General features: G+C 30.8%; 1 protein-coding gene across 1 annotated transcript; it reads right to left on the reverse strand.

Moving 5' to 3' along the window:
• Positions 1 to 221: 221 nt before the first annotated feature.
• On the reverse strand, positions 222 to 16,294 carry LOC106786587 (neuroplastin; the record flags this gene model as incomplete). The annotated part of the gene is given in 5 exon segments (XM_014748142.1): positions 222 to 1,630; positions 2,420 to 2,864; positions 2,980 to 3,231; positions 8,233 to 8,496; positions 15,577 to 16,294. Coding segments are annotated over 5 exon segments (1,080 nt in total). The 3' UTR covers positions 222 to 1,584.

Raw genomic sequence — 16,294 nt, forward strand, 5'->3', positions numbered from 1 at the left:
CTCTCTCACTCTCTCTTACTTTCTATTGTAAAAAATATAAAACGTAAAGAATTTAATTCTTTTATATAATAAGAATTTTGATATATATATATACGATGAGAATCACGTTCGAGTTATCATCGTTCATATCTCTCTTTGGAGCATGATCGAACCAAAGCATAACTAATTGGATTAAGGATTGGTTGGAAATTGATGGATTATAAATAAATAGAAATATCGGATAAAATTAACGATAATACTTGTAATAATCATAATAACGATAGTAGCAGCAGTAGTAACGATGGCAATATTATTAATTACAGTAATGTTGTTAACAACGGCGTCACGTGCGGCAAGACTTCCGATATAGTTTAATGATTGATGATTTATAATTGTAATAAGGCGACGCCAAAGGTAAGTTCTCTGTACCTCCGAAAGATGGATAAGTAAAATCGGAAGTCAATTATAAACGCGCTTTGCCATATCGTCCCTATCATAAATGTTATAATGTAACTAATAGTATCCAGCACATCTTCGGTCCTATTCATAAGATTTATTTATTTTCTTTGTGTGTGTTTTCTTTGTTGTTGTTGTTATTCTTTCTTTTTTCGTCGATGATGTGTACGAAGTTACACAGGAGAAGTCGAGTCACTTTTAATTGATTTTCTCTCCTTTCACCGTTCCTCTTTCTTTTTCTTTTTTTTTCCAGAAGAACGATACTAAAATATATAGTGAACGAATGCGCGATCGACCGGTCACCATACTAATGCATTAAGATTAACCGCAACGAATAAGATCTGTGTGTGTGTGTCTCGCAAACGTGCGCGCGCGCAATCACATTCTCCACGGTAATTGAATCTCATAATTATAACGTTACATCATTTTTAGCCTACCATTTTGAATGCATTTTGCGCATGCTGCTTCATCATCATATAGTCATTATATTATCATCACTATCGCGCCCTTTTACTTTCTCTCCTCTGAACCTTATTACACGAACATATTTATTCTCATCATTAAAACCGCGCGTAGAACAGAATCATATACATGCACATACATACGCGCTACTTGTATACCTCCTAACATACACACCATATACATCACATCATATCATATCATATATCATTTTTCTATCGATCAAAGCAATGGAGTCGAATACGACAGACGAACATCTGATACATGGAGCGAACATCGTATTAAGGCTTAATTTTATTTGTTCGTAAATGTTAATTTCTGCGTGCGTATTTCCACAAGCCCTCATTTTAATTTTTTCACCTTTTTCTATATTTTTTTTCTTTTTTTCTTTTATACGCACGAAATAGCATACACATTGATAGATGATACTTTCGTTCTTTCTCTTTTTCTCTCTCACTCACTCTCTCGCTCATTCATTCACTCACTCACTCACTCATTCTCTTTATCTACCAATTTCTATCTTTCTTTTTTTATTTCCACGAAGAAAATCCGTATTCGCTAAGTATTCCGGGCTGATTTAAGTAATCACTTCATGAAATACCACGTTATTTTTTTTCTTATATCGCTTTTTTTTTTTTTCTTAATATATATGTATCGCTCTCGTTCTTCCGCCGCTTAAATTCTGCTTCTTCACTTTCTTTGTCTGACCTCGGAATCTTTGTTAGGCGTTGGTTTGCTGCAAATAACAAAATTATAGATGAACAAATAGTTAAAGGGACTTAGCAATAGGGGAAACATGAAATTAGAAATCCTGTGTTGATATTGTGTTGGACAATGAAAATCTTTATCCCGGATAAAGATTGGTAATTTAAAATTAATAAAAAAAAAATCTAACGTAACATAGATAGGTAATAAATTCAAGGTTAAATAATTGACTATCTTTGACACTATTCATCTTTCATCATTAAATACTGTCAAACTTAAAATCTTAAATTTTCATGTCATACAACATGTAGAATTACACTTTAGTGTTATTGGCAGTATTATAAAGATCGTCTTCCCTTTTCAAGGGAATCAAGATTTAGAGAAAAAGATAAGAATCCGTAAGAAATTCTTATACATGATCATTCATTCCATTTGATTGATGGAATAAAAGATTCCATAGATGTGATGAATTTCTATTAATCGCGATAGCGATTTAAAGGACGAGAACGTCATGGGAATTCTCGAGAATTCTCTGTAAATGGAACATTAATTTAAAGATATTCGTACTTAATTATTCCGGTTTCAGTTTTGGTTCAGGTTTAATTTCAGCTGAGTCTATCGAAGGAGTCGAAGAAGCTGGGAGGGATACTTGCAGAGAAGGTTCGTTATTATCAGACTTAGAGGCCTCGGGACTGTGTGAAGAATGTGTGTTCAAAAATAAAAAATGAAAAAAAAAAAAATAAAACAATTATAAATGTATATGATGTCGATAAAAATAAAGAAAATATAATGATTTGAAATAAAATGAAACTAGACTCACGTGTCAGGACTTTGCTCGGTATCGGACTCGTCAAGTTCGGCCTTATTTCGTTTCTTTTCGTAAACGAGAATGATAGCACAGAGTACTACGACCTCACCGCAGATACCAAGGAAGGGCCAGAGTGCGGCAAGTTTGTCCTTGACCCTAAGTAAGGAGACAGCTTGCGCGGAATGACCCTCCGTTGTGTCGGACCAATTGTAAGATACCCTACAGTAAACCTTACCGCGATCGTTCATCTCAATATTTTCGACGGTCAAAACGGCACCGTTAATTCCTTTCTCTTGATCGCGCGTAATTTTGACTCTACCCTTGCTAGTGGTATAATTTTGATCGCCAAACGTCCATATGATCTTCACACCTGGACTGTGTTTACCGTTACATACCAAAAGCAATTTCTCACCTTCGACGACGCTTACCGATTCGGGTAAGATAACGGACGGTTTTGCTGTAAAATGTAATTATACAAAATTATGTTTAATATGTTTTAATTAGGGGATAACTAATAAATATATAATCAAATGACTTTTTGTAGAAACGCTAGAAAACAAATGATCACTCACGTACGATCCTGTAGTCTGTCGAAACATTGCCTACTTTACAAGAATAATTTCCATAAACGACAACATCGTCAACTTTCAATACTTCCAAGGTGCTAGTCTCGTTATCTATTTTGATGAGGTCCTCTTTACCAACCAGTGCCGTCAATATCGGTACTTTTTCCTTATACCATGCTACTTTCTCTCCGGAGCTTCGATTAGCACACTCCAAAGACAGAGGTACCTCCTTCTGTGTAAGTACTCGAATCTTCACATCTACCGACACAACGAAAATTCATTAGTCTATATTAGTCAGAGTATACAAACGTTGTGAACGTATTTTCTCTACGCACAAAAATAAAACAAAATATTCTATAAACATAGATCATTTAAAGCTTTATTAAAAAGTTATAACGTAAATTGTAAAATTGTTTAAATTTTCTGTTCAAAGATGATACTCAAGATCATCTAACCTCATTCCCCTAGATTTTTATTTGCTTGATGTTATGGTAAAATAAATTACGGATGCAATAGTAGAAATTAATAGAAATTGACAAGAAATTCGTCATGTTCTTAACAGCATACTACAACAGTGTCAAAATTGTATTCGCGTAGGTGAGAAACATTTTGAACAGCATAGTTAAACAATTTTACAATTTATATTATAACTTTTTAATAAAGCTTTAAATAACTTATGCTTATATAATTGTTTATTCTAACTTTTATGCATAGAATATCGTCACAATGTTTGTACAAAACAATATCTGATACCCTGTATATGTATGATTCGTGAAAAAAATTGGGCTGTTGGACCGAACGGATCAGGTCTCGAACCATGTGCTATCCAAAACCCTCCAGTCAAATTCTTCACGAATATTTATTTTATTTGGCATGGAGATGATCCCACACACATGTATACATATATATATATATATAGATATTTCATATATCTAATTAATAATAATTAATTATATATATTAATAACAATATATAAATGAATATATATGATAGTATATCATATATATTATGATTTTTAAGTTTTAATTTATATTTAAAGTTTATTTAACGATGAAATAATTAACCGATGGGTTTCTATTTCTAATTGGAGCTAACTAAATTTGATTTGAATTATTTACAAAAAAAGCTTTTCTATTAATTCTTCGACTAATGTTCTTACGAACATTATCATTTAACGTACTTACGTTCTATAGATACACATATGGTCGTGTAATCGTTATATTTACATTTCTAATAAACTAGATGGTAATAAAATGGAATCTAATGTTCTATGCAAGAAAAACGTCGAGCTAAAGGTTATAATACAAGTCTATTACACGACGGGTGATTTAAATTTTCCGTGCGAGCCGTAAAGTGCGAAAAACGAAAGCCCTTCGGAAGTAGGCTAGATATCGATAAATCGAAGAAGCGCTGTATTTAGAATCGATATGTTCTGCTTCCGTTATAGAATCACCATGAGAAAGAGACAGAGAGAGAGAGAGAGAGAGAGAGATAGAAGGATTTTATATTAAACTTTACGGCTCACACAAAACGTGCACTATTTTTAGCAATCTGAAAGGGAAGAGTATAAAAAGAAAAAATGGAGAGAAACAGAGACAGAGATGATAAAAAATGTTGTTCTTTTTTTTAATGATATTAGTACCTTTTATACTCGAATCTTATCTGTTACGAATCAACATTTCTGTTATCAGTGTTTGAAGATAATGTAATTTCGATGTCGAATTATTTACGATAAAATGAATAAGAAAATATTATACAAATATATATAATGCGTAAATATATATTCTAAATATTAATTAGGATCTTCAAAATCGTCTCTGACTTTTCCTCAAATACAACAAAAAAAAAAAGAAAAAATATCACCGTCTTGTGTGTAATCGACGAAAGCATAAAACTTTTATCGTGATACCGTGCTATCTAGGATATGTAATTATTATCGATATCGCTTGACATTATTGTAAGCTCCCTCGTGTAGGGTGTCCCAGTTATTTTCCGCAAAAATTGACTAACATATTTTATAAATCAAAATAGGAAAAAAAATTATATATATACAAATGATTCATTTTAACAAAATTTTATGTTTATAAAACATTTGTTTTTCCTTTATTTTTACTTATAAAATATTCTAGTAAAATTTTGCGGTAAAAAAAGTGGGACATCCTGTATAAATAATATTTCGAAATTAATTAGCACGGGTGGATGACGTTCAGGGTATATAAAAAAATATCTAGAGACTACTGGTGATCACTATTACATTAGATTGGTTAATAAATCATGGTTTTTTGCGATGTTATTTACTTATTAAAAAACTCCACGAACTTATCGACCGACCTAATAAACCAAGGTCACATTATAAAATCCCTAATTATACATAAACTTTATTAGTTAGATTAATCGGAGAATTTAGATGAAGTTTTTTTTAAATAATAATTTTAATTAATTTTTGAAGTTATCCGCGAAAGTAATTAATCGATATTTGGAAAATTTAAATAGCTTGGAATTATAACTTAAATTAATGTAAATTATTTTCTACTTTGTATTAACAATAATAATAATATTAATAAGGATATTAATAAGGATTTAAAAAAAAAATAATAGATAAAAAAATATATAGAAGATTATATGTCAAAGACGTGATTTTCGTATCATAAGACAGAGTAATGGACAATTACATATACGGCCAATTCTTCGTATATTTATTGCAACTTTTATTACAAGAAAATAAAGCGTAAGAAAACGAAACAAAAGAAAAAAAAACAAAATTTTATAGATTTTACATAATTTTTAAAACATTATCAGCACTTATATATATGTGTCAGTATTGTTAGTTCATTGTCATACCGACACCTATATATATGTATAAAATAGAAAAAAAAATAATCAATTGTTATCATTTTGGTTCATTGTAAGAGTTAGTGTTAGATGGGGTCAAACTCTTAACATATTAATAACTACTAAAGAGTAGATTTTTGGCAACGTATATCAAGCTTACGTCGCAACTCGAAATATGCAAACCGAACGGCACGCTGTCGTTTAATTTTTAATTAATTACACCACATTTTATAACGGATTGCTTCGAAGAAACAACCAAAAATAATGTCGTTGCAACGTTCACAAACGCAATGACAAATAAATAAATAAATAAATAAAAACAAAAAGTAAAAAAAAAGAACGTTTCGTCAATAAAACAACATACATTAAACAATAAAAGCTTTTTAAGCGTACTTCCCATAGATTGGGAAAAAAAGAAGAAACTAAAATAACAATCGACTTTCATTAATTTTTCATCACATACTTATGTCATAAAAATTAAATATATACATTTTTCAAATCTCATTGCATTATCTTATATGCCTCTCATAAATATCATTAAAAAACATAAATCTTAAAAACGAAATTAGATATGTTTTAAGATATTTAAATCGCTAATACTGCTATCATTATATCGTAAAACATCTTTATAAATATTTTTAAGCAAATGTAGCTCGTTTTAAAATCATATAATTGTAATAACATTTTGAAGACACATTTATAATTCTCTATAATTAAATTTGTAATTTTTCTAATTGATGCTACACAATTAATCGATATTTCTTTTTATTATTATTCTTAAAAAACTTCATATATCAGATTAATATCTTCATAGAATAATCTCAAATTTAGGTCACACTTTGTACAATTAAAAAAATATTATTCAATTCCAAAAAGCATGCAAATATTTTTAACGACACGTTTTTTTTTACATGAGAAAACGTTAATTCACGTAAAAGTATTAACGAAAAATAAAAGGATTATTTATTAATTATTTTATTAATTTTTTTCTTGCGTAGAGTTTATCCATCGACATCACCAAACTGGCCCTTCCAATGAAGATAAAACCTTTCAAATCTAATTCTAAAATTAGAATGTCATTGTATAAAGATGTGAAAGAGGATTATTAGTCAAATAACGAACATTGATCATTAATCGAATTATTACGACAAAATAGTGGTGGTTAGGTGAACGATAATTATTTCCTATGAAATGTCATCTTATGTCATAGAAAAAATGAAATCCAACTTCAGTGAACGGAATGAAAAAAACATGTTCTTGATTTGTCGATTTTTGTGTGTGTAAATGTATAGGGGGTGTCGATAATATTTAAGAGATTACTATTTTTGTTTCATGCAAAGCACGCATATAAAAACAAATAGAAAAAAAAAAGAGAAAAAAAGTATAGGAAAAAAATGGCAAATTATTTTTTATAGGCAGGAGGTATAAATGGTATAATAACAATTCTACACGACTCTTAAAGCCATGAGCCACACTAACGTTTAACTACTTTCTAAATTACAATGTACTAAACACGTAAGTAAAAGCACGTAATAACATCTCTTAATACGATGGTTACCAATAGCGTCACACATATCCGTGACACACCGAGTTTAATTAAGAATCCAGCGTCACACACTTGTTTTCGCAATCAACACAAAAAATAAGTCATAAGCTATGTTTGGAATCTCTTATTTGCGACTGGATAACAAACGGAAAGAATTAAAAAGGCATTCGTTTGAAAAGAATATTTCATACTTTTATTGACACACTAACTCAATAATCAAATGATTATATCATGAACTCGTCACGATATTATAAATTAGAAGATCTCAATAAGAAAAAACTCGATTGCATCCACATGCGATTCCAATATCCAAAACATAGCTTCCGAATGTCTTTTAACTTATCTAGGTATCCTCAACTACTTCTCGTATTCCTCGAGTAGTCTCGAGTACCTACTTTTTATCCGAATAAAAGCGAACGAGTAAGAAGAGAATCCGCCAGTGAATTGGGATAGGTAGTCTAACTCATCCCCCTTTCAATCAATATTAAATAGAATAATTTCAATAGAAATTAAAAATTGTTTAGCTTACGCTACCGTCACTGGCAAAGTCGAAACATTGTTTAGATTTGTTGAGAATCGCAATGAAAAGAAAGAGATATTAGAAAAAAAAGAAATAAAAAGAGAAAGAGAGAGAGAGAAACACATCGGAATACATAAAATGTAACAAATATGCGACCATGCAAAGAATAACAATGTAATCTTACATAGATATAATACATACATACATTGATTTAAGCGTCGGCACATAATTTGGGATTTGACATAAGTAAAAATACACAATTGCAAAAATAAGATAAAAGAAGAAAGAAAAATGTAGATATAAACAAAAAATTTATGAAGAAAGAAAGAAAGAAAATGAATCGCGTGTTCGATCTACGAACCGAAATATAGAAATAGATGAAAAGCGTCGGAGCTGTCGGGCGTGCACTTGTAGTCGCCTTCATGGAACTCCGTGGCCTGAATTGCTGCAAGCTCGCTTCCTCCGGTTTTGACCTTCGAACGGACGACCAACTGACCACTCGCCAATTCCGGCTCGAGAGTTTGACCATTTCTAGTCCACCTAATGTTATCGTCCGGCTGGAGGCCGCTGCATTCAATACTCCAAGGTTGACCCTTGTGTACGAGCCTCGGTCCCGTATAGTTCACTTTATCGGGAATTACAATACACAGACATAAAAGACAGAGATACATCGAGAAAACACGATGATGTTTTGTTTCATGGAATACTGGGCTGTTAAGGAAGGAATAGGAATCTGATTGTTGTTGGTTAACACTAAACCTACCAGCAGTTTATGGATACCTAATTATATCCTAACCGGTCATCTGTGACCGGTTTTTAACAAGTTTCATTTTTTACTATTGAATATAGAAATCAGGGATATCCACCCTTGTGATTTTCTCTTGAGTCACAGTAGAAGAATACAAAATTATTTTGCAATGCACATTATAAAAATATTAATTCTAATAACATGGGTCAGCACAAAAATTAGTAAATAATGTAGAATATATGTTTTAAGAAAATTTACAACTTTTTATTGGGTCGCATTTATTATACTGTTAAGTCGCCTGGGGGCTTGTAGGGTTGGACAGCCCTGATGTAGATAATGTTCGATTAGGTATTAAATAATAATTCAAATGATATTTATAATTATAATCGTCATAAAATAAAATTTAAAAAGGCAAAGCATTTGAATGCAAAATTTTCATTCTACATATATAACTGATTTTTCAACCTATTGCGGTATATGCGTTTAGTGTTAAACATAAAAGGATTTTGTTCTTGTTGAGAATTTCAATGAGTTTGATACGGTAACTGTCGGAGAAAAAATATTGTTTTGCTTTATTGTGTTATCCTAAATAATAAAAACTATAATTGTCATCACGACTCCTTGTTAAATCATTTTATATCAGGAACTATCAGTCATTTCTAATCTATATATTCTGTCTGAAATATAAATGGCATTGTCTATAACTGTCGAGAAAAAAGGGATTTAAAAATTTCTTTATCATGCTAAAATTGTCGGTAGGCGTTCGAAAACTTATTGTTAGCTAGCTAGTCCACTTCTCAATTTTGAACATCACGTGACTAATTTCGAAAACAACCTTATCGTATCGTATCTATTTGAATGAACTTTGGTGTGTAATCTATAGAACTTGATCTTTTAAGTCGAATAAAAGGAATATTAGAAGAAGAAAGTAGTAAAATCTACTGATAAGATTTTACAAGAATAAGAGGGTCATCGACTGGATTATTAAAAGAAACGAATCAGAATTTTATTGTAACTGGTGCCATCTAGAAATAGGACGGTACATTATTCCGAAACTACGAACTGTTTCGTCAATGTGCGCAGTACTCCCTAGCAAATATTTCAAACTAGCGCATGTGTGAGAGAAATAGAGAAAACCCGAGCACGTGATTAAATCAACACGAGCTTCGAACAAATTCGGACATGCCAATATCAAGATTTACCTTAACTCATGTCACTAGAAATATGTTTTACTCTTTTTTTACATTTTATTTTAGTTTTTATTAATATTTTGTTTTTCCAAAAAACAGTTTAACTGAATGCCAAACATTATTATGGATCCTAGTAACAAATTATTAACAACATTACTGATAGTTCATTCAGTAATATTTCGAAATTCTAAAAAAAATTCGACATAAAAATTAATAAATAAATTTAAACATAAAATAATCGATTAATTGATGCATTATCGAACGATAACGATATTATCAACATGAATACATCATCAACGATATGATCAACGTGATATGTCACGTGAACTAAATTAACGACCCTATAAACTCGATACAAAGAACGACAATCAACCAATCAATTTATTAATCAAATGAACTATTTTTAATTGGGATCAATAACGGCTTGTCCACACAACACCCAAAGCCACGAGATTCCTTCCTCTGATCTACTTCAATTTTTTTAACGGACTTAACGCGTATACTTATTTAGATAAATCTACACGATCACAGTGGAAGAGAACAATTTAAATTTTGTCATGACGTCAGACGTACATAAATTTAAACGCACCTGATGATGGCTGACATCAAAATATTAAAATATGAACAATAAGAACAACAATAATAATATATTAATTATTCAACGTTCCGAAAAATAGAAAAAACGTGGCAACACTGCTAATTTTTAAAATTAACTACAGGGTATATCTGTCTCTTGTTTTTGTAGTATCTCTAATCTTCTCTTTATTTCTACCTATCTCATAAAATATACTCTAGCTGCTTGTACTGAATACAAAACTGCAAAACTATAGTCACATATTTAGTTTTCAGCTGAGTACAGTGTTGCCACACTTTCTTATATACTAGTTGATTTATCGAGTAAAAACTTGATTTTCGGATTGTTTGTAATTTTTTCTTAATTGTTTAGTGAATGTCAATAAAACTGTGCAAAATTGGTTTAAAAAAGTTTAAGTTACGTAAAATAAAGATTCAGAACACTTTTGGTTGCTTTTAATCTTATATTATTTATATGTGTTTAGGTTATGTGACTGAATCGCCGTAAGACCAAATGTAAAATAACAATTATTTTAAATTGCAATAACTTTTAAACGACTTAATGGATCAATTTGAAATGTTTACAGTGGATTAAGTATGAAATAAATAACAAAAAGAGATTTTCATTCTCTTTGTAGGATTTTGACATATCTCCCACCAAAGATCCTTAAATGGCTAGACAAAAGTGCGCATGTTACGCATCACACGTCATAGCTGGTCAATAAGATACTTCCCGTTCTCAACGTTGCCACGTCATTAGAGAAGAAACATCACACACGCGCGCGCACACACACACACACATAGAGCATGTGCGCGTATAATTAGGTTTGGGAAAAAGAAATTAAAATAAACCTTAAAATGATGGATCTCTTTTTCTCAGACCTAATATATACATATTCATATATGTGATGGTAATTGTTACATTTAATTAATTAAATAAAAAAAAAACCTATTATATTATAAAATATATAAATGATAAAAAAAATAATTTTTTTAATTGTTTCAATTTATGAATTTTTTCTCTATTACGATTGTGCCTGAGGGGATGAACAACCACGTCATTCTTATTCATGTTTCATTAGAAAAAATGTAATAACAATTATATGATAAATACAAGACCATCGACTTTAATAAATACCTAATACAACAAATAATTACAGAACAAAGCTCATCGATTTGAATTCTATCGTTCCATAGCAAACACTCATAGATAGAAAATCCGATACATAAATGAAACATCAACTAGAAAAGAGGCAAGAAGAAAATATCTTGTGATTCCACGCTAGTGACGTCATTGATCGGATATAAACCATTCTACTTGTTAGAGAAAGATTCATGATAAATAATGGAATTTTATAATAAACAGTGAATAATAATTGTGTACTTTCACCGGAATTTCTTTAGATTAGATTTAAATATATACATAACACATATACATATATACACAGAAATTCGAACTTTGAACCCAAAAAAGAATGTAAAAATTAGTTGAAACATTTTTTTTTTTATTTCTTCTTTGTGTGCGTGCAATGACTAACCATACACACACATTCGTATCAACGATAACTATGATTCGTATTATCTTCGCATACATTGTTCGTTAATGTTTGTGCTTAAGTCACGAGTTTATTCTCCTATGACGTTCTCTCAACAATAAAGTCGGTCAACCAACAGAACAACATGTGTTTTATAACTCAAAAGAACGATTGATAAAAGAAGACAATTTTTAGACTTTATTTTGGAACAAAAAATCTTTGAATAGATAATAAGAATATAATATAAGGATCAAATTCGGTCTCTACTCCAAACATATTTAAATTAAAATACGACAGAAGATGTTACAGAAGATAATTATAGAATTCCGCAGATAGCTCGTACATTGGTACAAGGAAATCACGGAAATTTCGTCGTAAATTCGATAAAGATTGGAGGAAATACCAAAGAAACACGAATAAAACAAGTCGAATTAAGTCCTTTGTATTTTCCTTCATAATTGAACAAATATACTAATAATATACTAGTAGTTTCTCAATCAGCTATTAAAAAAATATTTATATAGTATGTAATATTAATTTTGTTTACCATTTTAATGCAAAAATTTGTCTTAATTTAAATTATTTTAAATTTTTTGTCATTAGTTTCACGTACTAAATAATTGATTTTTTAAATAAACGCCTAAAAACATCAATCAATCAACTACATCAAATAAGACTGTTCTAGAATCAATAGTGAAGAATTCATCCTATAAGAGCACAATAATTCGGTTAAATTCCTAACAATCATCCATAGTACAATGACTATAAGATATGAAATAATGGAAGTACGAAGACACTGAGCTCACGAGATAGCTAAGAATCAATATCTCTCTCCGATAATTTACTCCTCAATTCTCTTTGTATTTAAAATATATTACTTAAATGTCATCGAAATACTATTATGTTCATCCAGAGAAATCCTGAAAATTGGAATGAAGTATTTTGTTTATTTTATATAGTAGGTTGGTGGTAATAAATAAAGGAAATAAATTATATATAGGATTAAGGAAAATAAAATCCAAATTTATTATCAAATTGTAATTATGTAAAACAAAACATATGATAATAGTAAAATAAATTTTATCACGGAACATTTGAGCCGATTATTTTGAAAGTGGCATAAGTCACTTTTTCAACAAAAATCGAGTGTAATGGCAACACTAATTACAATTATCTAATTATCTTTTCATTTAAAAAAGAAAAAAGAAAAGTGACTTATGCCACTTTCAAAATAAACGGCTTATTTATTGGCTTTTCAATGTTCACCAGAGAACATAGTTTGGAAAACGCTCTGTTAATCTACACCATCTCGTCAAAAGAACTGTCTTCTCTAATTCTATGAATCTCCCAAAGGTATGCATTGTAATAAAAAGGTAAGGATTGTATAGATATATAAATTTTGTCGGTGTAGAATGAAATTAATAGTTTCATTGAAAAGAAACGAAAAATAGATCGAGAAAGAAAGAAGAAAGGAGAGGAGAGAAGAAAAAGAATAAAGAGATAAAAGTGAACAGATTTTCGAAAAGATCAAAATGACCGAATAGAAGGAAATCAAACACAGCAACACAGATTCTTCGTTTCGTGGTGCTACGTGAATAAGAAATAAGGTCGATCGTTGCGCAACCAAAAGTTGCCGTTTGGCGTTAGATACTTTATAAAACGCAATGCAGAATGCGAAATGGAACGATACAACAAATGGCATCGAACGCGAATCATTCGCAACAAACAAGTATCATGTCTGTGTGTGTCATATGTCATTAATAATTATCCTATAATCAAACACACGATAAACAATATATAAATTCAACGAAGCGACTACGTCGCATGTGTTATATTAGATGTAAACCTATCCGACAGAATAAAAGAAAAAAAAACACGCGACACATTAAAATGAAATGAACGCTAAATTAATTCGGCGTTTGTAAATTTTCCCCAACGTCTGCGAGCATGTACACCATCATTATTTTTCCTCTCTCCGTTTAACGTTTTGCGAAACAAACACAGAGGAAATTCTTCGAATGTGTTTTTACATGCAAAAGCATATCCCGCGAGAGAAATAAAATAATGCGATGTGGGTTGAATGACATAAAAATATGCATATCTATTAATCGTATCTGAACGTCTTTCTCTTTCTTCAAGTTTTACGGCAATTTTTCATACACATATAATTTCTTTCATCATTTTTTTATAATTTATCCGGGAATATTTAATTTTTGAAATTTATTTTTCAATTAGGAACACTTTTGTATATTTAACGAATGGTTTGCGATTAAAATTGTAAGAAAACAATTTGAATAACTTAAATGAGCGTCATTTGAAATTTTATGCGAATTGTTCGTCTAAATAACGTCATACTTATTAAAAAATATTTATATATCGAGTGAGTATTATAACATCACGTTTTTAGGTACATACAATAATTCTTATTAAAGGTAAAAATCGATGCAAGTTCTCATCTCAACTTTATTTGTTTTATTCAATAGAAACAATTCATTTGTGTTCAATAAGCAGCAGGATCTTTGAAGAACCACGTGAAAAGATTCGAGAACGATCAATAACCACCCGTATATCTCATGAGTCAGTAAACCCTACAGATTATAATCATCACTAATTTAAACTACATAATTCGTTGAAAATAAAGTAATGAAAATCCACGAAAGTATGAAACTGTTTTGAGGTGCTACTTGACTTTGACCTTTTTTTCTACCAAGTTAATCTTAGGTTATTTATAATAACTGTGCCGCGCACGACCACGCAGAGTTCTCATCAAGAAATGAGAAACATTGTTAATAATAACAAGGAATTTAATGAAACATGAACGTAAACCATCAGTTTTTAAACTACATTCAAATTCATTCCTTCGTTTTTTCCTTAACTTTTCTTATATTGTAGAAATTACTATAGAGACAATGCATTCTTTGTTAAATGCTGAGATAACTAGTTACAAGAACCAATGCATACATATTCTCTGTAAAGTATTCGTTTATTCCTTTCCATTTAAAAAAAAGTAGACAAATAGATGAATAGTAAAAAGAAAATACGATACATAAAAATATATCTTCTGAAAAAACATACATTACCTCATGTCGCATACTTATTATATATTCTTATTAATTATCATATATATGAGAATATTATAACAGTATATTATGTATCACTTTCTATATATGCTATCAACAAAATATAGAGAATAAAGAGAATAATAATAATAACAAAAAAATGAACAGCTTAATTTTCCGAACTGATAACCACACAATTCTTAGCTAGTACTTCTCTAAATGAGACGTTCGATTGTAGTTTACAGACTAAACGTAATTCTACGTTGTGAGTTGGATGAACAAATTCATCATTGGCAAGCTGTTTACATTGAAAGGAAAATAGAGGAAATAGAAAAAGATAGAAAAACAGAAACAGAAACTGGTTAGAAGAAGAGAAACGAGAAGAAAGACAAAATAGAAGGAAGATATTTAGGAACGTGAAACATTGGGAATGTACACACACACCTTGGAATAATAAGACAAATTAAATTATTATCCCCGTATAAGTAAAGAAAAATATCAAGAAAAAAGAGAAGAAGAGAGAAGGTCAAATAGCAAAAACTCGTTAATAAATATGCTCGCTTTAAAGGCGGGCAATTCGAAGGAAAGACTAGAACTCACCTGCCTGGACGGACTCGAGGGTGCTTGCTAAATATAGCATTCCCAGCAGCACAAAACCAGCTCGTCTCTCCATCTCGTGGAGCTAATGTACGCGTTATCGCGTGACTGTGTGCGATGTGGGAGATATACCAAAGGCTTCCGTTTGCACGGGGACCTTATCGATATAGAAAAGAAAAAGGAAAAGGAGAGAAAAGGAGAAGAAGAAGAAGAAGAAAAAGAAGAGAAGAAAAAGATTTAGATGAAAATGAAGACGATAACGTTAAGGAATGATGAACCACGAAGAAAGACGAGACAAGACTTTCTGTAAGATTGAAAGTCTTTTTGTTCACTGTTCTGTCGTCCTCGTTGCTTTCGTTGTTGTTGCTCTCACAAAAATGTCAAGACTGTTCCGCTGTCCTGTCCTTGTTGTTACTCGTCACACAACGAGCAATCGTACGGAGTAGTGGTAAGATAGTAATACTAGTAATATTTCCTTCTTGTTTTACCAAAGGCAAGATGAAATTACGATCCACCAAAACTCGCTCTCTTCTAGCACCGTTTACACGCACACTCGACACTCTTGTGGCCGCCACGGCGTATCATTAGTGTCCGATACCTTATCGTTATCTCTTCTTTAATTCCTCTCTTTCTCTGTCTGTTCGTCTCTATTATCTCTCTCTCTCTCTTTCCCTCTCTGTCTGACTGTCTTTCTTTCTTTCTCTCTCTCTCTCTCTCTCTC

Source organism: Polistes canadensis, unplaced genomic scaffold (genome assembly GCF_001313835.1).
Source record: "Polistes canadensis isolate GaletaPanama2010 unplaced genomic scaffold, ASM131383v1 scaffold_77, whole genome shotgun sequence".
NCBI classification, from domain to species: domain Eukaryota; kingdom Metazoa; phylum Arthropoda; class Insecta; order Hymenoptera; family Vespidae; genus Polistes; species Polistes canadensis.